The 26,066-nt window shown below is 41.9% G+C and overlaps 6 protein-coding genes across 12 annotated transcripts; 2 read left to right on the top strand and 4 right to left on the bottom strand.

The window, feature by feature from the left end:
* Positions 1–836: 836 nt before the first annotated feature.
* Positions 837–4,180, bottom strand: LOC107217319 (membrane-bound alkaline phosphatase). Its single transcript, XM_015654815.2, has 7 exons — positions 4,000–4,180; positions 3,183–3,296; positions 2,774–2,994; positions 2,306–2,671; positions 1,895–2,237; positions 1,487–1,798; positions 837–1,097 (listed from the first exon to the last, which is right to left on the bottom strand). Exons 1-7 carry the CDS (start codon positions 4,073–4,075, stop codon positions 910–912), a joined length of 1,620 nt encoding a protein of 539 aa, XP_015510301.1. The 5' UTR covers positions 4,076–4,180; the 3' UTR covers positions 837–909.
* A 1,384-nt stretch (positions 4,181–5,564) lies between these two features.
* Positions 5,565–9,185, bottom strand: LOC107217236 (membrane-bound alkaline phosphatase-like). The gene is made up of 7 exons (XM_015654655.2): positions 9,037–9,185; positions 8,127–8,231; positions 7,708–7,928; positions 7,255–7,620; positions 6,572–6,914; positions 6,177–6,488; positions 5,565–5,920 (listed from the first exon to the last, which is right to left on the bottom strand). The coding sequence occupies exons 1-7, from the start codon at positions 9,110–9,112 to the stop codon at positions 5,733–5,735; spliced, it is 1,611 nt and encodes a 536-aa protein (XP_015510141.1). The 5' UTR covers positions 9,113–9,185; the 3' UTR covers positions 5,565–5,732.
* Positions 9,186–10,157: 972 nt separating this feature from the next.
* Positions 10,158–14,000, bottom strand: LOC107217261. 3 transcript variants are annotated; one of them, XM_015654707.2, is made up of 4 exons: positions 13,814–14,000; positions 13,366–13,667; positions 13,005–13,259; positions 10,158–12,843 (listed from the first exon to the last, which is right to left on the bottom strand). In XM_015654707.2, exons 2-4 carry the CDS (start codon positions 13,588–13,590, stop codon positions 12,613–12,615), a joined length of 711 nt encoding a protein of 236 aa, XP_015510193.1. In that variant the 5' UTR covers positions 13,591–13,667; positions 13,814–14,000; the 3' UTR covers positions 10,158–12,612. The 3 variants fall into 3 exon arrangements, with proteins under 3 accessions (XP_015510193.1, XP_046597693.1, XP_015510194.1); XM_046741737.1 differs by having other exon boundaries at positions 10,158–12,789; XM_015654708.2 differs by having other exon boundaries at positions 13,366–13,608.
* A 209-nt stretch (positions 14,001–14,209) lies between these two features.
* LOC107217260 (mitochondrial tRNA-specific 2-thiouridylase 1) lies at positions 14,210–22,093 on the top strand. 3 transcript variants are annotated; one of them, XM_015654706.2, is made up of 8 exons: positions 14,210–14,334; positions 20,310–20,458; positions 20,525–20,690; positions 20,757–20,941; positions 21,022–21,248; positions 21,317–21,484; positions 21,553–21,780; positions 21,889–22,093. In XM_015654706.2, exons 2-8 carry the CDS (start codon positions 20,374–20,376, stop codon positions 22,075–22,077), a joined length of 1,248 nt encoding a protein of 415 aa, XP_015510192.1. In that variant the 5' UTR covers positions 14,210–14,334; positions 20,310–20,373; the 3' UTR covers positions 22,078–22,093. The 3 variants fall into 3 exon arrangements, with proteins under 3 accessions (XP_015510192.1, XP_046597690.1, XP_046597691.1); XM_046741734.1 differs by lacking the exon at positions 14,210–14,334 and adding an exon at positions 19,415–19,504; XM_046741735.1 differs by lacking the exon at positions 14,210–14,334 and having other exon boundaries at positions 20,066–20,458; positions 21,553–21,787; positions 21,889–22,047.
* On the bottom strand, positions 14,732–19,397 carry LOC107217259 (presequence protease, mitochondrial). Its single transcript, XM_046741732.1, has 5 exons — positions 19,333–19,397; positions 16,140–19,206; positions 15,354–15,876; positions 15,106–15,268; positions 14,732–14,986 (listed from the first exon to the last, which is right to left on the bottom strand). The coding sequence occupies exon 2, from the start codon at positions 19,202–19,204 to the stop codon at positions 16,151–16,153; it is 3,054 nt and encodes a 1,017-aa protein (XP_046597688.1). The 5' UTR covers positions 19,205–19,206; positions 19,333–19,397; the 3' UTR covers positions 14,732–14,986; positions 15,106–15,268; positions 15,354–15,876; positions 16,140–16,150.
* A 314-nt stretch (positions 22,094–22,407) lies between the features above and the next one.
* On the top strand, positions 22,408–24,832 carry LOC107217234 (protein FAM185A). 3 transcript variants are annotated; one of them, XM_046741736.1, is made up of 5 exons: positions 22,410–22,780; positions 22,983–23,247; positions 23,624–23,829; positions 23,966–24,149; positions 24,222–24,832. In XM_046741736.1, the coding sequence occupies exons 2-5, from the start codon at positions 23,079–23,081 to the stop codon at positions 24,545–24,547; spliced, it is 885 nt and encodes a 294-aa protein (XP_046597692.1). In that variant the 5' UTR covers positions 22,410–22,780; positions 22,983–23,078; the 3' UTR covers positions 24,548–24,832. The 3 variants fall into 3 exon arrangements, with proteins under 3 accessions (XP_015510138.1, XP_015510137.1, XP_046597692.1); XM_015654652.2 differs by having other exon boundaries at positions 22,408–23,247; positions 24,231–24,832; XM_015654651.2 differs by having other exon boundaries at positions 22,409–23,247.
* The last annotated feature ends 1,234 nt before the right edge of the window (positions 24,833–26,066 follow it).

Below are 26,066 nucleotides of genomic sequence, written 5' to 3'. Positions count from 1 at the left end.
TTATTTTTTTAATTTTTAATTTAGGCAAAAACGCATTAATAATTCATACCTCGTTGCTGAGGAACGGATTAAAAAACCTCTGACATTCATGGCTATTTCCCATGACCAGGAGAGCCTTTTGTTATTTACTGTTTACAGATACTCATGTCATTGTATAATATCCGTTGCACTCGTTATGGCTACACTGTCGTTAACATCATGTTAACTAAAAATCTACAATCTATACCATTCACGGAACTAAAAAATTATACGTAATATACAGGGTGAGGAAAAAGTATGAAAAACCTTAGTAGCCTGGCGGGGTTTGGTGAGAAAAAAAATTACCAAAGTTCAATCTTAGGTCATTTTTAACAAGGGATCGAAGCCTGACCTTTGATTGCACCTTGAACCTCACCTTCAAGATTATTTTGAGATCAACTTTGATCTTTCAAATGGGAACCCCCATTTTTTGTGCCAGAATCAGAAAGAGTGGGAAATTTTCAGAAGAAATTTAAGAAATGTAAAATTTCCCGCTGTATTCGATTCTAACATTAAAAATGGGTGTACCGACTTAAAAAATCAAAGTTGATCTCTAAATGACCTTGAAGATGAGGTTTAAGGTTAAATCGAAGGTTATCATTGAATCCTTTGTTAAAAATGACTTATGATTTAACCTTAGTAATTAGTTTTTCACCGAACCCCGCGAAATTTTTAGGGGTTTCCATACTTTTTCCTCAACCTGTATAAGGATGTACTGTATAAAGTTTCGTTCGGTTGTGCACAAGAGATTTCGACATTTTCCGTGGAGGATTGGGTAGGAAACGCAGGATCTTTCGACTGATTAATTCAATTCAACATTCGGCTGTGAAAAAATTAATGTTTATTAATATTCTGAGGTAATTATGGATCACGCCGAACTGCCTGAAAGTTTCACGTGCAAGCCGTGAGGCCGCTGCCAATACAAGCGGCGTACGCCATGAAGTGAGGAATGGTGTTCTGTTCCAGAGTTCCGGTAAACAGATGCGACCATGGACCACGAGTGAAGATAGCGACGTCGTCTCCGCCATGGGTTTCCGAATTGAGGGGGACCATTGCGGGATATTCGTATCTTACGTAGGCTGCAAGGTGACAAAAAATTACAAACGATGTCAACGCTGTATGATCACCTTGATGAAAATTTCTACTACTACGAATAATTACAGAAATTAAAACATTTCGTATTATTTCTAAGAAAATTGTAAATACGAATAGTTTATCGTGAAGAATTGTTAATTTTCGTTAACAAATTGCAGTAGCTTGTAAATTTTTTGCTGACAAGATACAAATTTTCATGAAAATCTACAAGTTTTTATGACAAACTATGCATATTTACGATTTTGTAGGAAAACCATTTTTTTGGAACAAAATTGTATGAAATGTCTAACAATTTCTCGAAAAATTGAAAATCGTAGAAATCATTTTCATCAGGGCAGCGCAAACGCGACGAAAGGGAAGCAGAACGGCTTACTAAAGTCGTCTTCCGAAAGGTCATAGCGAGTGCTGTTCGAAGGCGTTTTGTATCCAGGCCCGTTTGCGTAGCTGAGGGTCGTGTATGGCAGACCATCCGCGCCATTGATGCCAGACAGTCCCAAGATGTCGTTACCGCGCACTGGATATCCGGATAAACTCATGACGTGAGCGTGATCCGCTGTCACGAGAATCAAGGTGTCGCTTTCGTCCGTCATTTCATCGGCAATACGAACGGCCGACGCGAGTTCCACCGTCTCAGCCAAAGCCAAGCGAGTGTAGGTGCTGTGATGAGCGTGATCTATGCGACCCCCTATCCGGGTTTGAATAAAGCAGAAATGAGCGAATCGTAGTCACAATGCGTTTTTTCAAAATTCTGTCAAACGAATCGTTGCAATCCATGACTTGCCTTCGACGAAGAGGAAATACCCGTTGCTGTTTTTCTGCAGAATCTTTATCGCCGCTTCAGTCATCTCGGTGAGAGTCGGTTCCGTCACTGGATCCGCCTCCAATTGGTACTGGCAGTGACTGCTCTCAAACAGACCTAGAAGGTAGTCAACATCGTCGGGGTTGTCGATGATCTGTCGGAGTCCGCTTCTGTTCCAAACGTAACTGTACGAGCTGTCGCGATCAGTTTTGTCCTGCTTCCAGGTCTCGATAAGGTCGACGCCGTCTTCTCTGTACCCGTAATCACCCTCGTCGTCGACGGTTGTGGTCGGGAGAAATTCGCGACGTCCACCACCGAGGATTACCTGCGTTAATTACTCATTCGCACATTCCCTGGTAAAGAGACAATTCAAAGTTCGAGTTTTGTAGGTACCTGGAAATCTTGACCAGGATACGTCGTGATGAGCTGAGTCGCGATGTCCAGACAGACCGAGGCGTTGAAACCGTCGTCATTTACGTCAGCGTCGGACTCCCAATTTCTGTCAGCGGTTCTTGCATACGTGCCTGACGGCGAAGCGTGCGTTACTCTGGTCGTGGTCACAATACCGGCTGATTTTCCTCCTTCCAAAGCCCACTGGGCAATGGACGATAAGTGGTTGCTGGTATTGGTCATGGCCTCGCAATCTCCGTAGGACACTCCAGCGTTCAAGCCGATCACTCCATCGTTCGTCTTAACTCCGGTGAGATAGGCCGTTGCTGAACATGCGGAATCAGCGACTTGTGAATCCACGCAGTAGGTCTACGAACAAAGTTGTTTCAATATGTACGATAAACTTTGCCACACGTTCCAACGACTCTGAAGTAAATCCATTGATTCTTAAAGCGAACTGTAGTATAATACCTTGGAAAGACCGCTGTAGGGAAATGATTCCCAGTGCAATTCATCCTCTTCTCCAGTTTCACCCTTCAGCTGTCCCAGGTACATTCGCGCAGCCGCCAAAGTGGGAATGGACATGCCGTCTCCAAGGAAGATGATGATATTTTTAGCTTGATTTGTATTCTGACGTACTTTTGTTTTCGTCTTTAGCATAGACTGCGCCAGGTTATTCCAGTAAGCTGAGGCTGTCAATTATATCTCATATGGTATTGAAGTCACAGTTCCTTAGAGATTGGCATACTAAACTTACAATTAGAAAGTCTTGAGAGTAGGAATTTCACCATCAAATTTCTGAACGCCTTAGCCATTTACGGTGTTTTACCAGACAATAGCAAGGTGTTCTCAGAGTAACTTGAGAGCAAATAATTCTTACTCGTTTCATCCTCAAGATCAGCTGAACTTCGACTAGTCTGTGATCCAGATCTATCCAGTGATCGCCCAGCAGTGTACCTGCCAGTCTGGTGCCAATATTCTTCCTCTATGTCCGCTATTAAAGAAAAATGATTTTGCACAGTCTTAATCCTGATAGCTTACACATTCCATAAACGATACCCGTTTATACCTACAATTGGTCCGATAAACTTTCAATGGGATTCTCAACCACAATTCTCGTTGGTACAACACCACCAATAATTGAAATCTAATAACGCATGAGATGATTATCACACCCGATAATTTATATCCCGTGATGTCGCAGAAGTCCAATGGATGTGCGATGAATTATATCCATCATGCAATAACCTTTAGACAGACGTCGAGTGGATGATGTTTTAATCGATAAATGTAGGCAGGTGAAAAATTGAAACGATGAGATATGGTGAACAAGGTTATCAGAGATGTTATAGACTGTAAGGTATACGATTATCAGAAGGTGTTCTGATTCCAGAATATCTCAAACCCGTGTAGACCAAATTAAACGATGGAAAAGCCTTTGCTATACCAAATATTAAACGTTTTCGTGATCAGTTGTCGACTGCGGTTTTGTTTTTCCATAAAAAGCAACGTTTTTTATTCTATAATCGCTCATCACAATCGAAGCCACTTCACCCACTTCACATATTTTCAAGTAAAACAACTGTATCTTAACTAAAATAAGACTTAATTGTGATAGACAGTCAAGTTCAATATTTCCTCACAATCAAATCGATGACACCTGTGTGATCGCATGTCAACATTGAAAGCATATTTACCTCGGGATATGTCCGGACGACCAGCTACCACCGCCACGATCAGGGCAACCGGTAGGATGTGCCACAGTGACGTCATGGTAACCAAAGAACAGGGGCCGATCACCAAGAAACGCAGTGGCGACGGACAACTGATGATATGGCAATCAAGCACTTCACGGCAATGATCTAACTGCTGAAAGGCTACTACCTCGAAGAACTTATACTTATAAGCCTAAACGGCTGCCCTCTTCGCCCCGAAGCAAAGTTGGATTCATATTGGTAAGTGTTATCTGCCGTTAGATATACGCAACATGTTAACGTCTGTACATCACAGGATTACCTATTAAGAAATAATCTTGAAAGTACGATGTTACGATTGATAATTACGCTCAAATCGTAACTTGAGATCAACATTTTAAAGAGACAGAGATTACTATGGTCAGTAGGACGTGGACTTCGTTGTTAATTGAAAGTTTATAAATACGTGAAGTGCGAATATTCGGCATTTATGATATGTTATACCTACTTTTGTTTCTGTTTAAGGAATTCGTTGGGTATGGCTAAAATAAATGTGACATCGCTTGGCTACGTAATTATAGTAAACAACGGTTGACACATCAATAAACAGTTCATCACAGATCTAGCATAATTATACAGCACATCTGAAAGATGTTTTGATTAATCTACAACGAATTAATTTTCGCTCCCTGCGAAGTATTCCACTTCCAATTTATTAGTGAATAATTTCTTGCGTTAATCCTAGAACAGTAACGGGGGGGGGGGGGGGGGGGGGGGGGAACACCCCACGCGAATTTAAATTTCCGGCCGCAAGTGAACAATTTACGTTCTCCACTCGAGACACATCAATTTTCGAGCAATTTCTTACAACTCGAGCAAAAACGTTTTTGGCCCACGTGATTCTTTATTACAAAACGAATAAAATCGTACCCTATAGGAGACTATTAACGATGCGATGTATCCGAGAGGTGGAATTTACAAAATTGGGGCGTTTTTTCACCCCACAATACCGAAATAAGTAAAAAAGAAAAACCTTACCGTTCTAGGATTAAAAATATTATATAAAAATCTTGTGCACAATTGCGTAAGCAAAAACCGAATCCACGTGGACCTGCGGAATCCAAAATATCAGTATGCATGCATAATATAACAACATGATAATTTGAAACAATTAATTTATTTACCTACATAAAAACGTCACAGTGGTCACATTTTCACGACTCATAAGTCTCACGATTTCGACTCAATTGCTTACAGTGAATTTATATGCTCTGCTGCTGATTATCTTACTCAGTTAATCAACGTGCAAGACTTCTGTCACGTGTAATTTAACCGGGATGATGGGAGTACAGGAAACTGGGGCTCAATGATACTTTGACGTGGTAATAATGCATCAGATCAATGCAGCGATTAGTTTTAAAGATAAAATTCGACAATGAGCGAGAAATTAGTAATGATTTTGTAACGGGCCATTCTCAAGTGTCTTACACAGGAGCACATCAAACGTAGGTAATTAATCAGACTATGTTTCAACGAGGGTATGTGAAAAAAATTATACGGGTACTACGTAATTGCGAATTATTCTTTATTTCAGAAAACACAATGACTTGAATTTTTCACACTCGTTGAATAACGGCAAAACACACAATCAAGGGTACAAAATATAAGGATTTTGTATCATCGGTGCTCAGTCTTGAAATCCTCAAATGCTGGGAAAACGGATTTGCCAACTATCATCACGTGCAAGCCGTGAGGCCTGTACCAATACAGGCTGCGTACGCCATGAAGTGGGCAATGCTGCTTTGCTCTAGGGTACCGGAAAAGAGGTGGGACCACGGACCACGAGCAAATATCGCCACGTCGTCTCCGCCGTGAGTTTCCGAAGACAGTGGAACGGTCGCAGCGTATTCGTACCTCACAAGAGCTGCAAGGTTTGTGAGTAAAAGCGATTGAAAAAAATATTTGCGAAATAGCTAATGTCTACACTGCATAAAATGCTATGTTAAAATTGACTAATAGTATCCGGTGTCAACCACTATAGTCTTGTTTTTTTCTGGTCAATTCAGAACTTGAACGTTAGATAGTGTTAGATTCACACCAGAAAATATTCTATACAAGTCCAAACCGCATTTTTTGGTTTACAATGTATGTGACAACACCTGACAAGCAGAACGTCTTACTCAAATCGTCGTCAGAGATGTCGTATCGGGTACTATTGGATGGCGTTTTGTATCCAGGACCGTTGGCGTAGCTCAGCGTTGTGTAGGGAAGATTGTCAACTCCGCTAATATCGGCGACCCCGAGAATATCGTTTCCGCGACTTGGGTATCCGGATATACTCATGACGTGTGCGTGGTCTGACGTCACAACAATAAGGGTGTCGCTCTCCTCGGTCAGCTGGTCCGCAAGACGAACCGCGGCCGCCATTTCCACCGTTTCGTCCAAGGCAAGGTGCGCATACGATGAATGATGGGCATGATCAATGCGGCCACCTATTGGAGTTGGAAGAAGGAATCGGTAGCTTATAGTTTAATCTCTCACTCTGTTGCGACGGAATTTGCACCCTTCCACGTACCCTCCACGAATAGGAAGTACCCGTTGTCGTTCTTCCGTAGGATCTTTATGGCCGCTTCCGTCATCTCTGCGAGAGTGGGCTCAGTTTCGGGGGTCGATTCCAGGTGGTACTGACAGTGGGAACTCTCGAAGAGTCCCAAGACGTAGTCGACATCGTCGGGATTGTCTATTACGTTCCGGAGGCCACTTCGGTTCCAAACGTAACTGTACGAGCTGTTACGATCAGCCTTGTTCTGCTTCCAGGTCTCGATCAAATCCACACCATCTTCTCTATAACCGTAACTACCTTCGTCGTCAACGGTTGAGTTTGGGAGAAACGTTCGACGTCCACCGCCTAAAACAACCTGAAATACTTCGTTATTGGGATTGTCACTATGCAATGCATCACCTGGTAGAAAAAAATTAAACTAATGCAATCGGGTTGGCAGCTGACCGTTGACCATGTTTTGATGCGTATGGATGGTAGGAACAGGCATATTAATGATTATGTTTGATTAATTTATGTGACATGAGCAAATTAAAAGCCCAAGAATTACGATTTGCCTCCATCAGAATTAAAAACTTAGGTTATGTGGTGATAAAATGGCACCGACAACCAGGCTCTGACGTAATAAGGACATTTTTCAATACTACCTTGCGCATTAGCTAACCGACCATTACTCCGGTTATCAGTCAAGGACTTACTTGAAAGTCTTTTCCAGGGTATTCAGTCACGAGCTGCGTTGCTATGTCCTTGCAAACTGTGGGGTTGTAACCGTCGTCCGTCACGTCTGCGTCGGTCTCCCAATTTCGCTCAGAGGTGTGCGCGTATGCTCCAGCGGGTGAGGCGTGTGTCACCCTCGTAGTCGTAACAATTCCGGCCGATTTTCCTTCGTTCAGAGCCCATTCGGCAATGGACGACACATGATTATCAGTGTCAGTTGAGGCTTCGCAATCTCCGCGAGTCACGATACCGTTGACACCAAGCTGTCCGTTGTTAGTCTTAACTCCGCAGAGGTAAGCCGTCGCTGTACTTGCAGAGTCAGCTACTTGTCGGTTAAGATTGTAGGTCTGGAAGCAGTTAAAGGGTACTGAAATTCTGAGCTTGACCATCTTTCACAGAATCTAGATGAAGCCTGTTGTCTATAGTTATGTCACCTTGGAGAATCCAGTGAAGGGAAACGTTTCCCAGTGCAAAGAATGTTCCTCTCCACTGTACCCATGGAGCTGTCCAAGATACGTTCGAGCAGCCATTAAAGTAGGAATTGACATTCCGTCACCGAGGAACATGATTACATTCTTTGCTTTGTTTGTGTTCAGCCTGTTTTTTGCCTTCGACTTGAGCGCCGTTTGCCCGTCATTGTACCAGTAAGCTGTGGCTGTCAAATCGAGACGAAGAAAATTGTCACATAGGGTCATCAGTGTGACACTTACGGAAGAAATGATACAACATATTTATAAAAAGAATCAATGGTTGTTCGGTAAATTATAAGTCATACACGAAATCAGTTATGGTTTTATGACTGATGAGACCATAGCACAGGTTCCTGCACTTTGTTTATGTTTACATTACGTACTCGTTTCATTCGAAAGATCAGCAACACCTAATTTCCCCAGGGATCTCTCTGACCTATCTAGTTTTTCCAGAGAATTCGGATGCCACCGCGATTCCTCCGCTTCCTCTGCGAAAAAAATTACTTATTCTCACATCTCGTGGTCTTTGCGTACTTTTATGTATTTGCTATCCTTTGAATTAAGTTCACATAGTTATAGACTCAATCCTAAGCCTATTCTTTGTTTCCGAACAAATTTCCATCGCTAGTAAAAATCTGTTACTCCAACGATTCGAATTTTTGCTTGTTTTTTCTGCCAATCGCTTATTATCGATGGGATTAGATAAAAGTTATTTGTTCAAGCACCAGCCGTAGCTAACACAAAATTATCATGCGCTTAAGTAATATCAGGATAACAGTAAATGTGCATAAAACGTGACCGTATAGCAATAAACTTGAATATAACTGCAGCTCCTAACGTGGAAATCGTGAAACCAAAAACTATGGCATGAAGTCACCCCTACTGAAAATGTTTATGTGTTAAATCATAAAATGTTTTGAAAGAATTCAACATGTAATTTATTACATGATTTTCTTGTAAATTCGATAAAACATATAACAAATTACATAACAAATTACAAAAACACGAATCATCCGATTTACTAGATTATTAATCTATAGTGATTTAATAGGATTTTTGATCTGGTATATCTGATGGTTCGTGCTTTTTAAATTGAATACGTGATTTTTGATGTATTTTTACGATTTTATAAGATAAATCATGTAATAAATTACACGCTGAATTCTTTCAAAAGATCTTATGACTTAACACGTGAAGATTGCCAGTACGGCGTACGTGATGTATTTTAACATCACCACCCTCAAGATACAACTTTGAATCTAGACTCGTTGCAATATCCCGATCGATATTTACCTGACGTCAAACTGGGACGCCCAGCAACAGCCGCCACACTCACAGCAAGGAGGAAGAAGTGCAGTAAAGGTTTCATAGTGATCGAAAACTTGGATTTCAGCTAAGGCCGAAGAGAGAAAAAAAATAATTAAGTACTAAAGTCACAAGGAACCTCCTCCCGGTACCGATCTAACTGTTGTAGGGAAGTCGGCGACCAGAACTTCTAATATAAGATTTCATGGCGAGCCCTCTTCTCCCCGACACGTGTTGAGACTCATGGTATGTACCTACAAAGCATTATCTTGCATTCATATATTCGGGCGTGTCATGTCGTTTGACGACACATTACACGTGTAATGGAAAGGTGCGTGAATGCCAATAATTTACTGATTTCTTAATCCGTGAGTTAGGATCTCGCCTTTGTGGTCACGTGAACTGCACTGCGCACTTAAAGAGCTTGGAGTGATTAGAGATAATGGTCTCAAAGATTGTGTACAAGTGGGTGATAGGGGATTATCAAATAAACGATGCACGTTAACATCCCACGATTATTTAATTGATTCGCATTCGCACATCAAATTGTGCAATATTTTTATAATCGACAACCCGCAGTACAGTTGATCAAAAATGATTATTCATTACATAGTGTTGCGATTGTTGTCGAGTATGGAATTTTGCTTATTCTAGTGTCATTGTTGATTGTGATCAGGCGTTTTCTGCTTTTATGACAATTTTGTAATCGCCTCTGATTCGTTGATTCTGCGGATTCTTTTTACCGATAAACACCTGCCCTTTATCACACTTATGATTTGATAAACATTCGCAAAGCATGGCAATGCCATGCTCCTAATAAACCCAAGTTTTGGGCTCGCCTCGAAGCTCGCACGCTGCCGTTAGGCATAAAGTCATTCAAGACCGTTACGCCCTGAGTTTGATACAATCAGCACACAGATTAAGATGATTTCAATTTTAGCTACGCAAAGAGATTATCGAATGAAATGGTGATTCAGGTAACAGTTATAAGTTGGACACTTCATAAGCCATATCAAACGGTTCAACTTAATTAATGGTATCGTATCAGTTAATCGTAATTTTGATCTCTGAAAAAGTGAGAAAATATAAATTATGTAAAATATACATTGTTAAAAATGAAAATAAATTTATTATTCATCAATTAATTTTTGAATATTTAGTATAGCATATTTAGTAAGATTTAGCAGTGCCAGTACTTCGTAGACGTTTGCCTAGTAAAGCAATAGATACCAATAGACACTAATAGGTACATACATACATTTAATGTCATAAAGACGTTGAGTAAGTTAATCAACTCACTTAAATTTAAATTTTCTTTTTTTTATAAATTATTTTGCATTTTGAATTTTTCTTAATATATTAATTAATACATATATCCAATTGTTGTATTATATACAAATTTGTTTGCATCTATACGTCCCAGAAAATGCGATAGTCAAAATTTGTCCAAAAGTCGGCCAAATTATGTCCACCATCCCAAAATTCATCATCTCAAATACGACATGGTAATCCAAAACGTTTGTTGGGTTGTAAAATTCTTTTTAGGACGTTAAATTTTGGGACATTGTGCCTTGTGTCTAAGTATTGTCTGAGGTATATACAATGATATAGATGTACACGGGTGTGGCAACTTAAACTGTGCATTACAATATTTCAGAAATGAGGAGTGCTATCGAAAAATGGTTCCGATGAGAATATTCCAATGTCGAGGGGGTTACATAATGGTGATACCAGTTTGGTTTTGATTAGTACTGCTTGTGAGAAACTAGCATGAAGGTAGTTTTCTGGAATAGCAACCGATTGTTTTTCCGGAAAGAATGTTGTACCTCACGGTAATGCGAATTTAGCTGTACGTGATACAAGTTCATGTCATTCACAGATCGCGAGTTATGACTGTTCGAAACTCGGGAAGTCATGATACATGTTCTGTTTGAAATGCAATTACTATTAGCGATGCTGCATTCATGTATTTAAATACTTCTTTATTGTTAGGTACTTTTTCAATCGCAATCATTTTGGGTAAAAGCACGATTGTTTCAACAGTTTATTAAATGTTCAAACACATTTCCCTCTGTCTGAATACAGAGTTGCAGCCGACGTTGGAAATGCTGTGGTGTGGCGAGCAGAGTATTGCGGTGGACCTTACCATACCTCAAAATTGTTATTATTGATACTATTTTCCCGGAACTTAGTATCATGAAAAATTTTCGAGTTGCGAATAGTCGTAACTGGTGATCCGTGAATGGTATGAACCTTAATCGCGTATGGCTGAATGTGCACTAACGTAAAGTACAACATCTGTTCCAGGAAAAGGTCGGGTACAATTCAAGAAAACTACGTTCGTGCTAGTTTCTCGCAAGAAGTACTACTTACAACGAAACTGATATCGGTGTCCATCGTGTGTTCTCCTCGAAACTATAATATTATCATCCGAACCATTTTTCGATAGTAGTCCTCATTTCCGATATTCTAATGCACGATTTATGTAAGTTGAGACAACCTGTAAAACACATAATATATTAATGAGTAAATCAATCTAATCGCCAATATATATACACACATCTTTCTTAAGTAATCAATGAGAGCGTGATTTTGCACACGAGGACGCAATAAAATATGCCAACTTGTCGATACCCTAACTTTGTAACGACAAGACTGACAGCATTCATAGATATAGATCCATATTACTCGATTAAAATTAAATCATCAGTCTATAAAATTGAATAGAAAATATTAGTCTTAAAAGTACCAGTATCGAAGTAATTGAATAAAATTACCTTTTCATATACCTATGCTTTTTTCGCCTCTCCTTTTTTTTAGACTATAAGCGTAAAAGAATTGAATCAACTTTGTTTAATAATATCGCTACTTATATCTGAAGGGGACTTAGGCGATATTAAAAAATGTGCGAAGTTAATCGAATTTCTGAATTAAACAATTTGAATATCAATGCCTCGAATATAAAATTAATAGAACAAGATTCTAGAAGAATGAAAAATTAAAAAATAGAAATGCGAAAGCACTTTGCGCGAAACAATAGGTCTTATTTTATTAGTCAAACATAAAGTAAGTGTATAATTAGTAGTTTATAGATCTCACGTTTATGTCACAAAGCCGATTCAGGCACTAAACAGAACAAGTAAATTTGCAATATATAAATAGAAAACGCGGCAATTGCCCGACCATCGAAGATTAAGAAAAGCAGTCAGAAATACGCATATACTATACAACCGTATGTAGGAGGTCTCTTCTCTTTTTTGTACAAATTTAATTACGTACAGAACAAAATAAGAGACTCTTTACCAGCTCGGTCATTTCACACATCTTTAGTTTCTACACATAAAACGTCAAATTTTTCGGTAACATGCGGGTATAACCGGATCGTATTTGATAATTCAACTGGAATTGGTTGGTTGATTGAAAATTCAGTAAAACAAAAAATAAATAAAAATAAAGACGAACAGATTGCTGGCTGCTCGGATAAATACGAACAGGTTACTTGAAATTATTAATTCTGTCCAGACTTTTTTAAGCTCAATACTCCACTTCAAGTCGAGCAGGAGTTCATTCTGGATGCTGATTTTCGCTGGTGTTGTTGGAGTTAGGGCTGAAAGACGGAGGTTCTTGCATTAGGGTCCTAGTCTCCTCTTCCTGGTCAGAGAGCGCAGAAGCAGTATTCTGGTGATTGGTGATCTGCTTTATTTTCGGGTGACTTGGGACCTCGGTGAGTACCGGCCCGTACTGCGAAGGGGAACCCACCAGCAAGTCAGTTGACGGGTTCAAACCGCCCAACATCTTTTATCATAATAACAAAAGTGGTGCGTAAGGTAAAGAAACAAACAAGCGGGGTAGAAAAACAGGCGAAAAACATTCGGGACAAAATTAATCACGGGGGCTACTCATTCAGTTCTTCAGTTCATATGCTATACAGGGGCATCTCCCTAATATGTACATACTTGTCCTCCACCCCCAGATGGCTCATTCCTGGGCGATTCTCTCTTCTTGTAAAACCGGAGCCATCCCCAAACCAGGCCAAGAAGAAAACCAAATGCCAACAATGTCGCGCCAATGGTCATTGTTCTTCCATTCGAATCATCACCGCTATATCGATTCCGATTAATCGGTCGTGAGCATTTCTTAGTGCTGTTGGTATCGGAAGCAACCGGCATCGGCTGAACTTCGATAGGTTTGGTAATCTGAATCTGTTTGGCCTGAGGACATACAGTTATGCATTGTCACATTGTTTCCGATGGTAACAGTAATAACGTAAAAATAGCGACTAAGTAACGGCAGTGTTTTAGCGTTGTTTGAAAGCACCTCAATTTGAGGACCGGTTGATTCGCTGGACACCAGGGCGACGATGAGGAAAATGAGGCCCGCCGATATTAGAGGGACTGCGGTGGAGAGGCTGACCCATTCGAGCCATTTTCTGAGGCCGAGCTTATGCCTGGTGACCGAACCGACACCCAAAAAGCCATCGACCCCGGTGTCGTAGGAGTAGCCAACGGTGGTTGGCTGGTAAACAGCCCCGTTGTCGGGCATCCCTCGTTTAGTCGTGACCTGCGATGATTTTAGACTCGTAAGTTCGGCCACACGAAACACGTTAGAAGTTGTCTCCGCTACGGTTGAGTGCAGAAAGCAAAAAACAAAACATTGGTGTCGCGATCGATGAAGTTGAGACAAGAAAACAAAATACACACGACGAGAATCAGACACTGCACGGCCTCGCGTATGTAATACGAAACGATTGAAAAACAGGACCAACCCAAAGGCGGCGAGGAACCAGTTTTCTACTGCAAACAACTGACAGGAGGTTCCTTAAACAACGCAATACGGAATCTGTGATGCACACACGACTGATCGCAACCTGCCAATTGGAAGCTTCGCCTGACGTCACATTACCGTCAAGAGAGTGCGAGGAGGATATACACAGCACTATGGCTGTCTTGTTTTATCCCTCCAAGTGCGCATGTGTGAAGTCTGCCAAAACGTATTTTCCCGCAAAATATCTGCGCGCGCAACGCATAAACGCGTTTTCACTGTTGCGCTTTCTCCTTCTCGCTTCCTAGCTGTCAAAAATCGGACAGTGGCTCGAATTTATAGTCCCCACCGGGAAGGCAGAGAGGAGGAGACGCAACTTTGTACGTTGACTAAAGATCTAGAACGACTGCTAACCCGTTAACTAGTGACTACTAACCTAATGGGGGTGAAAGCGAAAATGAACGAGGTAAATTCATCGTTAAGCGGCGCCCTCTGCGTTGCGCAACTCAAGTCGGGAAACGGTCGGTACGTAAAGATGACTTGAACAAATGTTACTATCGCTTGTACCCAGATGCATAATGCAGCGTCGGCTATTATTATGACTGTGAAATGACCACCGACTGATGAAAATTCAATTGAGGCAATTCATTTGGTACACTTTGATTGCTTCGCCAGTGTTCGCTCAAAACCGCTTTTAGCAAGACAAGCGTTTTACCTAATCGATTCTGAAATTGAGCGGTTTCTTCTCCAAGAACGTCAACAAAGGAAGACTAACATATTTTGCGTTTCATATTTTTTAGAAAAATTTCGGCTGTCATTGAAAACCGCTATATCAATTCAGTCAGACCCTGTACTCACGTAATTTCTCAATAGAAAACGAATGCGTAATGACTCAAGTTGAGTACAGCAAAAAACATTCAGAAATCCAAACTTCATTCCATTTTATTATAAGATATAAAAATATTCAAAGAAACCTTTAACTTAAACACATTACATCATATACCGTTAAACTTTATGCACTATAATCACATATATAATCTGCTCTGCTTTCTGGTCAGGTCTTAACTTCATTTTTGCCAATTGTTCGCACGTTTACACGTTGGCTTTGTTCGCGGAAAAGCTGGCTCCCACTTTTCGTTCGGTCTTCGGACGACTTCTCTAATCTCCTCGGGATGGGCTGCACAAGAGAGATCAAATTATTATTTGAAATAGAGATAAGTGTGTTAGGGTATGTTAAAATAAACGTAGTAACGGTACTGCATATCAGTTCAAGACTAACAATAACCCCCAACTTACGTTTGTAGAAATCAATGTGACGGCGGGCTATAGCATGCTGTAGCATGAATGACTCGTACGTAGACTTTAGGTCATGCACATAGATGAATCTGTGAGCATCGATCATAGGTTCACCTTTTACCCACTGCAGGGTTCCCAGTACCAAGTAAACTGTCCCATCTTTCTGAGATATGAAACACAGTTTATTAAGGTCGATTTTCTCATACAAACGTTTCACCATTACCACAAATTGGGATGCGTTTACTCACCACTCTCGTATCTCCCATCTGCAATGGGTCTTGGATAAAGTCTGGATATGGAAGATCTGTTGCCGAGACTTTTGTACTATTTTCATTTGCGTTCGTTTCTGCTTGTTTCAGTTTCTTTTTTTTTGTTACCTTACGTTCTTTCCCTGAGCCAATGATGCGCTTGATACTCTTGTAAGTCCGCAGGTCACGATTCATCCCTCTCGTCAATGGAATCTGAACTCGATTTGTCGTCTGGTTCACAGATTCTAGCATATAGGACTCGTGTTCATATCTTCTGACGATACCGATAGTCCTTATTGTACTGACACAATGTCGATAGTTATCCTCAGTAAAATACTCTGGTATGTCCTCGACTGTAACTGGTACGTGGGGTCTAGCCCCGTTGAGAATATTGTATCTATTAAAGATTGGCAGAACGCCAGGCTCCGAATCGGTGGTAGTCTTCTTGCAAGGAGTACTTGGGCTGCTCTCACCCACTGCATGGCATCTGAAGTAATAGTAATCCTGAGCAGTGGGTGGTTGACTGAAATGATGAAGAAATATTTGAATTTTTTTGAGAAAACTTTGTCTCTGCCTACAACTTTTACTGTTCTTCTCCTGAAGTGAGAGACGATAAAAGAATCTTGCATTGCAACATACGGAACTTTCACAGAACATAGAGACCTAATTTTTCGGACAAGGATAAGTAATGAAACACAGTAATCGATTCACTAGAAAATTGTAAACAGTTGGATAATTTATTGAAGTTAAATGAAAACAATTAATATGTTATTCGATTTGAGCTACCCCACAGTCTCCTATTGGTGTGAAACGACTGTCCACTTTTCAGGCCGCTTTTGAAGTGCTGGATTTGGGCGTCCTATCAGCGATCTGCCTATCAGAACCCCTGTCGATTCTGGTTTAAGAAACTCCTCAGCAACAGCCATCAACTGATCTTTGGTAACAGCCTTCAGCTGAATTCTGTGTAACTGTACTTCGTCGTCTGACAGATCATGGATAAACTTTGTCATTCCCTGGTGTCCTGGTGGCACGGGAGAGTCTACATGTTGAAAAATGCCGAGCTTAGCCTCGTCGATCTCTTCTTGAGACAGTGTGTACTTTTGTAGGAATTCGTACGTTCTATCGAATGCTTCCAGAGTGTGTGTGGAGTTCGGGTCTCGATATGAGAAAAACGAAAATACACCATCTGAGGACAGTTTTGCACCACCTCCGTAAGCACCCCCCTTTTCTCTCACTTCAGGGTGAAGATAAACAGAGGTAACAAGTTTCGAGAGCACTCGTAGAGCTGCAAAGCGTGAATCCTGATAGGGGACAGTGAGTATGGATTTGGAGGCATAGTTCACTGGGAAGGGAAGAACATGATGAATGCCTTGGTTCTCTTGCACCAGCCCTTTTCCGTCGGTAATAAGACGTGACTTTAGTGCCGCTTCGCCCAGCAGTTTCTCATAGAAAGACTGGATCTCGAGCAAGCTATTATCCTTGCTACCTGACGATAAATTGAGAGCTGACCTCAACTGCTTTTTATTTAAAATTTTTTTGGCAATCTGCTGCATTTGGCTTAGTACAGGGCTCAAATCTTCAGCCTGGGCAATTCTCTTCATTTTTTCAACAAAGTCAAGTCCAGATAAGCTTTCGCGACGCCTAGCTATCGGCGAGACAAGGCTGGCCGAGCTGCTTAGCGCATATATATGTCCTAAATCAGCAATTCCATTCGCCACATTGGCTGCTGTCACCTTCACCAAGGTTTCAAACCTCTTCATGTCGGTTAGATCAACGTTATTGAAAAGCTCTTCCCACAGCTTCCACATATCAGCAGAGTTTCTGTCCAAACAATACGACTGAAAGAGGATCCCCTCCTCGAATTTACATATGTGATTCTTCAGCTCAGCGATATGATGGGAGAGGCTCAGACCACCTGTTTTGAGCTGTGTCATTTGATCGAAAGTTCTGTAATCATAGTTAGCGGTACCCATCTTTGCGACAATTGTATTAAAAAGTGGGACCAAATCTTTGAGCTCATCATCGAGATCCGCAATGTTGAGGATTCCTCGGAAGTAGGTGACGTCATTAGTCGGTTGAATGGCGAGTTGTAAAGGAACACCGGATACATGAAGGTCAATAAGAGGGACACGTTGTATGTCGTCTTCCAAGTCTTCAATTTTCAAGGAGGGCAGTACGCTTGTATCTTCCTTTTTCTCTTGTTCTGCAACCAGTGCCTGTCCTTCTTCAAAGATCTTATCAAATTCCTGAGGGGAGAGGCGATCCAATTTTTGGGCAAGGATAGCACGCTCAGCGGCATTCTTTTGTTCTTCGTATGTCTCGTCTGGTGACATTGTCAATGTAAGCCTGTGCTTGTTTTCCTTGAGATATTTGTTCACTAGATCACATAGGTGTCTAGGATTGCGTTCTAGGGATTTTCTAAGCGTGGCAACTGCTTGATTCACTTTCATTGCTTGCACAATGTCACCCTCGTGGTTCCAGAGCGGAGTCATGCTCAGTAATAGATTGAGTCCGAAGTTAGAAGTCTGGTGTTTAATGTTCAGTTCTATACCATGAAGAACAGCCTCAACATGGCTCTGTTCAAATCCATTGTTCACAACATGGGCTACAGTGCTCTGAACGATTTCATCAACTTTGGAAAAATCTTGTGGCGAAACGCCTTGTAAGCCAACAACAAAAGTGGTATCCCTGGAATGGGAATCGTATCCAGTGACAGGACTGAAACCTCCACCGATGTTTGGCTCCACCAGCGACTTATAGAATGCAGAATTTGGACCCTTCAGGAGAAGCTGTGAGAGAACGTACAACTCAAAAGTTTCCTGAACATTAGTGATGTCAGAACACAGCCAGCCAACTGCGATAGAGCTCTGCTTCTCCGGATCTGTAGCCATAGGATCAGGCCTGCATTGTATATGTTCCGATTTAGGTTGATTCCATCGTTTTTCAGGTGGTACCCTGGTTGCTGATGCGTCAACATGATCGAACTTGCAAAGATATTCATCATTTACAAATCTCAAGTGATCTTCAAGAGGGAAATTGCCATAAGAGAAAAAGCGAGCATTGGAGGGATGGTAGTATTTAGCGTGAAAGTTGACTAGATCTTGATGGGTGAGCTGGGGTATAACAAGAGGGTCTCCTCCAGATATTACTGCGTAAGTATGACTGGGTAAGATAGAATTGAGAAGACGTTCGGCAAAAATGCTCTCATTCTGGCTGAATGCACCTTTCATCTCATTAAACACAACACCTTTAAAGACGATAGGCGACGTCTTATCGTTGACGTCGGCATGTTCAAGGCGCCAGCCTTCTTGTCTGAAATCTAGAAGCCTCAAGTTTGGTTTGAAAACGGAGTCCAGATAAACAGCCTGTAGGTTCCTGAAGTCCTTCAGGTTCTGGGTTGAAAATGGATAGACTGTGTAGTCTGGACCAGTCATTGCGTTCATGAAGGTCGCAAGAGACCTACGCAGCATTTTGAAAAATGGATCACGACAAGGAAACTTCTCACTCCCGCAGAGGGTTGTATGCTCCAAGATATGCGGAAGTCCCGTCGAGTCGGTTGGAGTCGTTCTGAACCCGACAGCGAAAGCATTGTTCCCATCTTCTCGTCGCAGGTGGAGGTACTGCGCAGCAGTCGCAAGATGCTCCAATCTCACGGCAGTCAGGTTCAACTCTTCCACATCGGCAACCTGGTTGACGCGGAATCCGTGGATATTCTGACCCTCCTTATAAGCGTCGACGAGTGGTTTACCGCTGACGGCGACTCGCGCGTCAAGAGAGGCTCGAGCGATGCCGAATTGTGACCGCCGTCTCAGCAACCCTCTTTTGCAGGCCACCTCGAGGAGGCGAGACATCGCTGATAGAAATTTATTTGAGAATGATTTCGCGATCAAAATTACTAAGAGCGATAACTCCTCACTGGCTGATGCAATAACTAGCACTGCCGAATGAGGTTGTTGGTTGCGTGATTGAAGGAACTAACCTATAAACCCGGCTTTTGACTCCGCTGCTCGGTAATGGGGACATGCGTTCTTATGACTATCTCGTGACTGTCCCTGACACGGTCGGATCTATAAATTCATTGGTGATTTTGCTGTTGTAGGCCAATGTGATTGGCTTATAAAGTCCATATGAAGTAACGCAACCGTAACGTGGTATGTAAACCAATCTTTACTCTCGGAATAAACAAAGTTCGATAATCAATAGAAGCCCGAATTATGTAGACTTTTCCAATCAATTCTTGATTATTGGACTACCGATTAGTGTCCATTGCACCTTCCTTAAATACCTTATTTATACGCATGGAACTACAATCGGTATTGGTGTGTTCCTGGTTGACATTGTTGCCATTGGTTGATTTTTTTCGTAAATCTATATAAAAGGGGTGCCCTAGTCGATTTCAAGGTTTTATACGATATATCTACAAATATCGAAGTCCACGTGTGATTTCGTAGAATTTATGCCATTTTTTGATTTCTGCATCAAATGAAAATGTGTTGGAGTGTTATTCTTCAGAATTGCGTATTGAACAGAGCTGATAAACCCGTTTTCGCGTAGATACTTGAATTTCGATATTTAGAGATATATACATCAACGTCGAAATCAACCACAGCACCCCCTTTGGGCGACCCTCGAATATTCGATGGAGACGTCGTTGACGGAAACGTAGTCTTTCTGTGGATATTCACCTAACAGTATTAAAGCTGATTTAAAAGTCGAGCATGTGATGCATGTGCTTACTTACGATAGTTGATAAAGATGCAGTCGCTTTATCGCGACTTACTTTTCTGGCCTTTTGGGGATTCTCTACTAGCGCTAACCTAACCTAACCGTGACTTTTGTGTACTTTCGTTAACGAACTTACAGTCACCACCTCCGAACCACTCTATCTGACGCACCTAATCTATGGTTTTCTCAGAACGCATCAACTCCACGTGCTTAAACTTTTACACTTTACAGTGGAGTAACCAGGGTCCACGGAATCTAAGTGAGGTTAGACTAGGAGCAAATTGACGGGTAGATTATGCGTTCGGGGATCCGGAGGGTGGTCGTAGGCATGTCGGGGGGCGTGGACAGCGCCGTGTCGGCCTTGCTATTGAAGAGAAAAGGTTGGCGATTCTAAAAGCTGCGAAACAAACAGCCGTATCACGCAAACCTTTTCTCCACCTTTATAGGCTTCGATGTCGTTGGAGTCTTCATGCAAAATTGGGATGCAAACGAAGAGATCGGGACATGTACGATCGAACAAGATTACAAAGATGCGGAACGCGTATGCGATAGACTTGGGGTGCCTCTGACTCGCATCGACTTCGTCAAAGAGTACTGGAACGAAGTCTTCAGGTACAGCATCCCTTGGTGCTTGACGCCGTTTAGAGACTGTTACGATAAAGAGAATTTCTATTTTAGTAATTTACTGAAGGATTATGAGAGTGGGTATACGCCCAACCCAGATATCCGTTGCAACAAGTTCATTAAGTTTCGCAGCTTTTTTGATTACTCGACTAACAAGCTGGGTGCGGATGCCGTCGCTACTGGACATTATGCAAATACTAGTTTTGGTACTTACCTCCAACGCTATGTCTCAAACAAAAGTAAGGAACAATGGAAAATACGCACCTTTTCTGATGAGTGATGGCGGCAACAGTTTGATCCCTTTCCATGTTGTTTGCAGACGTGAAACTCCTGCAAGCGAAAGATGCAATAAAAGATCAAACATTCTTTTTGTGCCAAATACCCCAAGATTCTCTCAGGCTAACTATGTTTCCGTTAGGAGAATATTACAAAAAGGATGTTGTGAAAATTGCACGAGAAAACGGCCTGTATAACGTCGCTAATAAGAGAGAGAGTACAGGAATATGTTTCATCGGTAAACGCCGTTTTCAAGACTTCATCTCGGAGGTCCGTATCTGTGCAAAGTCTAGCGATAAATGAACTTATTCCAAAAACAAAGTCACCTTTGTTTTCAGTACGTGGACAAAAAACCCGGTAACTTTATAGACTTAGATACCGGCACAGTCGTCGGAAAGCACAACGGCATCCACCACTGGACTTTGGGACAGGGATGTAGAATCGGAGGTGTCCGAAGGCCATACTTTGTTTTCCGTAAAGATTCCAAATCTAATGATATTCTCGTGGTACGTTTGCATGTTCTTAATTGGCAACAATAGCAAGGTCTACCCTAATTTCTATGGAATATGCACAGGTTCAAGGAACCAACCACCCTGCGTTATACACGGAATTGGCACTAACTTCAAGGGTTCACTGGATCGACCCTGGCATGGAAGACTTAGTTAAACGCCAAGGCATTCTCAATTGCAATTTTCGCTTTCAACACACCCATCCTCTCGTACCGTGCAAAATACTCCAAACCCTCGACAATCGATTGATTATTCGTATCAACAAGCCACTTCGCGCTGTGACGCCAGGGCAGGTAAGAGGTCAATATTTTTGTTTTCCGAAAATATATAGAACATTTTGTTTCACAAGAGATTAGTTTGATAGAAGTTCCAAAGATTAATTCCACGTTTTATTCTGACAGTTTGCTGCGTTGTATTTGGCTGACGAGTGCCTAGGAGGTGCACAAATGCTGAACGTAGGACCGTCGCTTTACTCATTAAATCAAAGTAACAGAAAAGATATACAAGAGGAGCAGGATGATTCTGAGGAATACCAGAATTCGTTAAAACCTCCAATTCAGGAGGCTAGGCATAATTCAGTCTTGCATTAAAATATTATGATACTTTTGTTACCATGTAGTTGATAAAATATTTATTTTTTAAACGTTGAGTTGCCGTTATTTTACCTTTACGTCCCTGCAGGCTTTTGTGTATCCTAGAAGACAACCGATTCTGATCGTACGAATTCGACGGACTATATTTTGAACTTTGAGGTTAAGGTTCTTGCAGAGCGCGGGAAAGCTTTGCGAATCCCCACGGACAGTTAAAGGAAAGATTTGTAGCCCATACCAATGGCGTAGCTCGACCAGAGAACGTTACGATTGGCCGAGTTTTATGCATGTTCCTACTCTCTTGCATTATCTGTCAAATGAAAGCTTTGACATAAGAGTCGGCATAGCCGCGCCTCTCATCAAGTAAATACGTGCGTTGGAATGTGAACGCATCGCCGAATTAGATCTTTCTGAACAATCCCAATCCTACAGCTAATCCTCAAGAGTTGATAAGGTCACAGTACTAAAAAGTAGAACCTGAGACTTGTTGGCCGGTCCTCGTTGTGTGTTGCCGGTACCGTAATTATACATTCAAAGCCAGGGAGCCAGTTGTATTTGGCCGCCGGGTCCCTGAAGACGTCTTACCCTGTTTCTTCACTTTTCGAGTAGACTCTGATAATCGCTATTTCCCACACACCGAAGCCATCTAAATATTTCCAAAGGGGTGCGAATGGGTAGGCTGGGTTAGACGAACATAGATAAGGTTAGACTAGGTTAAGTTAGTTACATTTAGTTAGGTTCCCTGGCTCTCGGTCAGCGGAGGTATCAGAATGAATACGGCGTGTGGGCGATTTTTCCTATCGTATCTTCGTCTGAACCAAAAACTGTACGCGAATATTCCGGCGGGCAGTCGTTGCTTTGGAGGTTCCACCGAGTATGAGAATAAGCGAGCGGTCGTTCTTCAGGAGGTCGCAAAGAATGTTAATCCTTTTGGTAAGGTGGTCGTCGAGGTACCTTGCGATGTTGAAATTCGACCCACCGACTTCGAAAGGTATCCTGATATGAATACCCTCCTCGTCCGTGTCCTGGTCGTTGAAGACTCTGCCGTGGAGAACCGGCCCTCTAGTCTTATCTCTGTCGAAGTAAATGACCGCGAAGTCTGGGAAGTCAAAGGAGATACGCCGATTCCCGCCAATGCCAAATGCCTCATAGAGTCACCAATCCGGTTTGGTAAGAAAAAACGAACTTTGTTTCGTAATATAAATGTTATGAATCAGTTTAAAATTGCTTAGGTCACGTAGCTCTGAGGCTAACAATCGTGAGATCAGAGTTTCAAACTTTTGCAAGTATGAAGACGCGATAAATTACGCCCTTTCGTCTTAGCCCAGTTTTAGTGTCTATCAATTGAGCGCTGCATAAGTGAGGTATAATTACTCTTCAGATACTTCTATGCATGGTTTCGTACTACGGTTCAGTAATTCCATTGTGCGTCGGGGTTTAGCAAAAATACCTATTCATTTCACAAGTTAGCCACGATATATAATTTGGTAGATGGTTTTAAATCAGCTGAAAACAGGTATCACGAATTGCGCTTCACTTTTTTCAGATGTTGATGTCCGGGCAGCCGGTATGAGCAGCGTCAATGTTTCTGGCATGGTATCAGACTCGATCATAGTAAGAACCGCGGCGGGTAATATAACTGGGGAGAAGTTGCAGGCGAGTCAAATGATACTGTCGTCTGACGATGGTGGTTCCGTTACTCTACGTCGCACTCTTCAAGGAAATATTGAAATCAACACTGTCGACAGAGGGGTGAGATTTCACCCGTCTCTTGCGTGATACGTATACATACAGTCAGATGGGTTTTATTTTTCCTTTTGTTTTCTTTCTGCGTTACTTTTTCATCCTCCGTTGGTTTTTCTTTTGGTTTTTCTTTTTTCTATTACAGACAGTTCGTGCCGATAAATTTTTAGGCACGGATTTAAAGGTGTCCACAGAAAACGGGGATGTCGACATAGGCAGCAGTTACTGTACCAATTCATATTTCACCACTGAGAATGGTAATCTTACCCTGAACAACCTCCACATGGATTCTACCATCGACATACCGGGAAACGGAGGATTGAATATACGTAAGTTGTCGCAGTAGATGGTTTATTTAAGGGGTTTTTCACCGCAACCTGATGTATTTTTGACTTTTATAGTTTGTCTAGACGGATCCTTGGATGCGAAGTTGAATACAGGACCCTCCAGGGTACGTGTTGTTCGTTTATCGGCTAATTCCAGCATATCCTCGTCAGGCGATGTCAACCTCGTAGTACCCGAGCAAAATGACATACAGTTAAACCTGAAGGCTGGCAGACTCGATGTCGACGGTAGTATAAACGGTATGGAAGAGCACACCCGCAATGTTCAGCGGTTTAAAACTTTTAAGGGAGATACCTCTCTCGATGTAATGTCGGATAAAAGTATCAAGGTAAGTAAAGCGAGCTGGGCAGACACTTTGAACCTTGGAAGGTTCCTGCGCTAGGCTTACCTCCTGGGAACAATGAGCGACTACACGTTGAAGCATAACAATAATAAAACTATGAGAAAAAAATGTTTATTTTCATTTATATTTTTATATCAAGTTTTTCACATATATACGTAGGACATTAAAGACAATCATCGTCGTCGATTAATTGCGTGCCATTCCAAATGGTGCATATGCATGTACGATACCTACCTTGCGTCTTGTGAACGCCGATATATACCTAAGCGTGAATCTCTGTAATACTGACGCGACTGTTGAATAAAAGTATTTCTGTTTGTCAAATTCTTTGTCCGATGTCGCATTATTTTAACCTATTGCCCAAGTCGGTAACATATATTGCATGGTAAATAAATCCAAACGGATGCAACGTAAAGTTCGAGCGGGAACATGATGTTCTGCTACCCAACAGTCGGGAACCGGGAAGGGGTTCGTGTTTCAAAACGCTCACGAGATGTCAGCAGGCGCTTTATCCCGAGTCAATTGACCCAGGGCAGCCCCCTGACACACGGTGCTAAAAGTGGTTCGCAAAATGTCCCTCGATCCTGCCGCCAATTTCCACCGCTAGTGGCGCTAGAAGTTACCTGACGAGCTTGCGCGCGGTCAGCGAGGGCAGCGAGCGTGTCAGAAGTCTACTACTAGCGCTACGTAGAGGAACTAAAAAACAGGGACAAGACGCGTACAATTTTTAGTATACGAGCAGTGATGTCAAGGGGCTGACCCAGGGCCTAGCGACACCAGCGGCCTAGCACGTACTTAAACTGACTTAACACTCGCTTGGTGTGTGATGTGTCGCGATAGCTTATAAGTATATCTCCACTTATTGCTGCAGAATGATTTAGCCCTGTGGAGAGTGCGGAAGGATGGCACTCATACTCTCTAATGGACGACGCGTTTAAAATGTGGTCAAATTTTGTAGGCAAATAAAGGTACACAGAATAACCGACGTGGCGCTGATCGACACAAAATTGAATTTTGAAGTCAGTTACATACGCAGATTTCTATGCCTATGTATAAAAATCTGTGGTTATACGGTTACACTTACGGGCAACTTACGTTTAACATCGCCACCCATATTTCCACCCAAAATCAGCTCACTTATTCTAACCCTAAGATATCCCTGCTTCTATTATACACTTCATAATTAGTGCTAATCCAAACCGAGAATCCGAATTGGATTGTAATTACAGAAATTCGTACACCATGCAGGCTGCTGTGAAGTTTTATCAGTTGTTTCAAGAAACAATATGAATCTGCAGGTAATGAAATTTGAAAAAAAATGAATAAGCCATGATATTCTTGGAAGTGTATTTTACAAGACAGGGATGGGGGAAGTGTCGAACGTCAGACTCGGAGAGGAATTTCGGTATCCTTCAAAAGGAGTTCTAAGAGGTACCCTTGTTTTGTAACTTTTGATGACGGCTGTCGAACCCGGGCGTTGAGTTTTGCGACTCTCAGAAGGAAGATTCGGAGGCGGGGGAGGCAGAGACACGGAGGGGGGCGTCTCGGAGGCTTTCAT

The sequence above is a fragment of the Neodiprion lecontei genome, chromosome 5, assembly GCF_021901455.1.
Source record: "Neodiprion lecontei isolate iyNeoLeco1 chromosome 5, iyNeoLeco1.1, whole genome shotgun sequence".
Taxonomy (NCBI): domain Eukaryota; kingdom Metazoa; phylum Arthropoda; class Insecta; order Hymenoptera; family Diprionidae; genus Neodiprion; species Neodiprion lecontei.
Note: the sequence above shows the minus strand (reverse complement) of the source record. Positions and strands in the feature narration are given on the sequence as shown.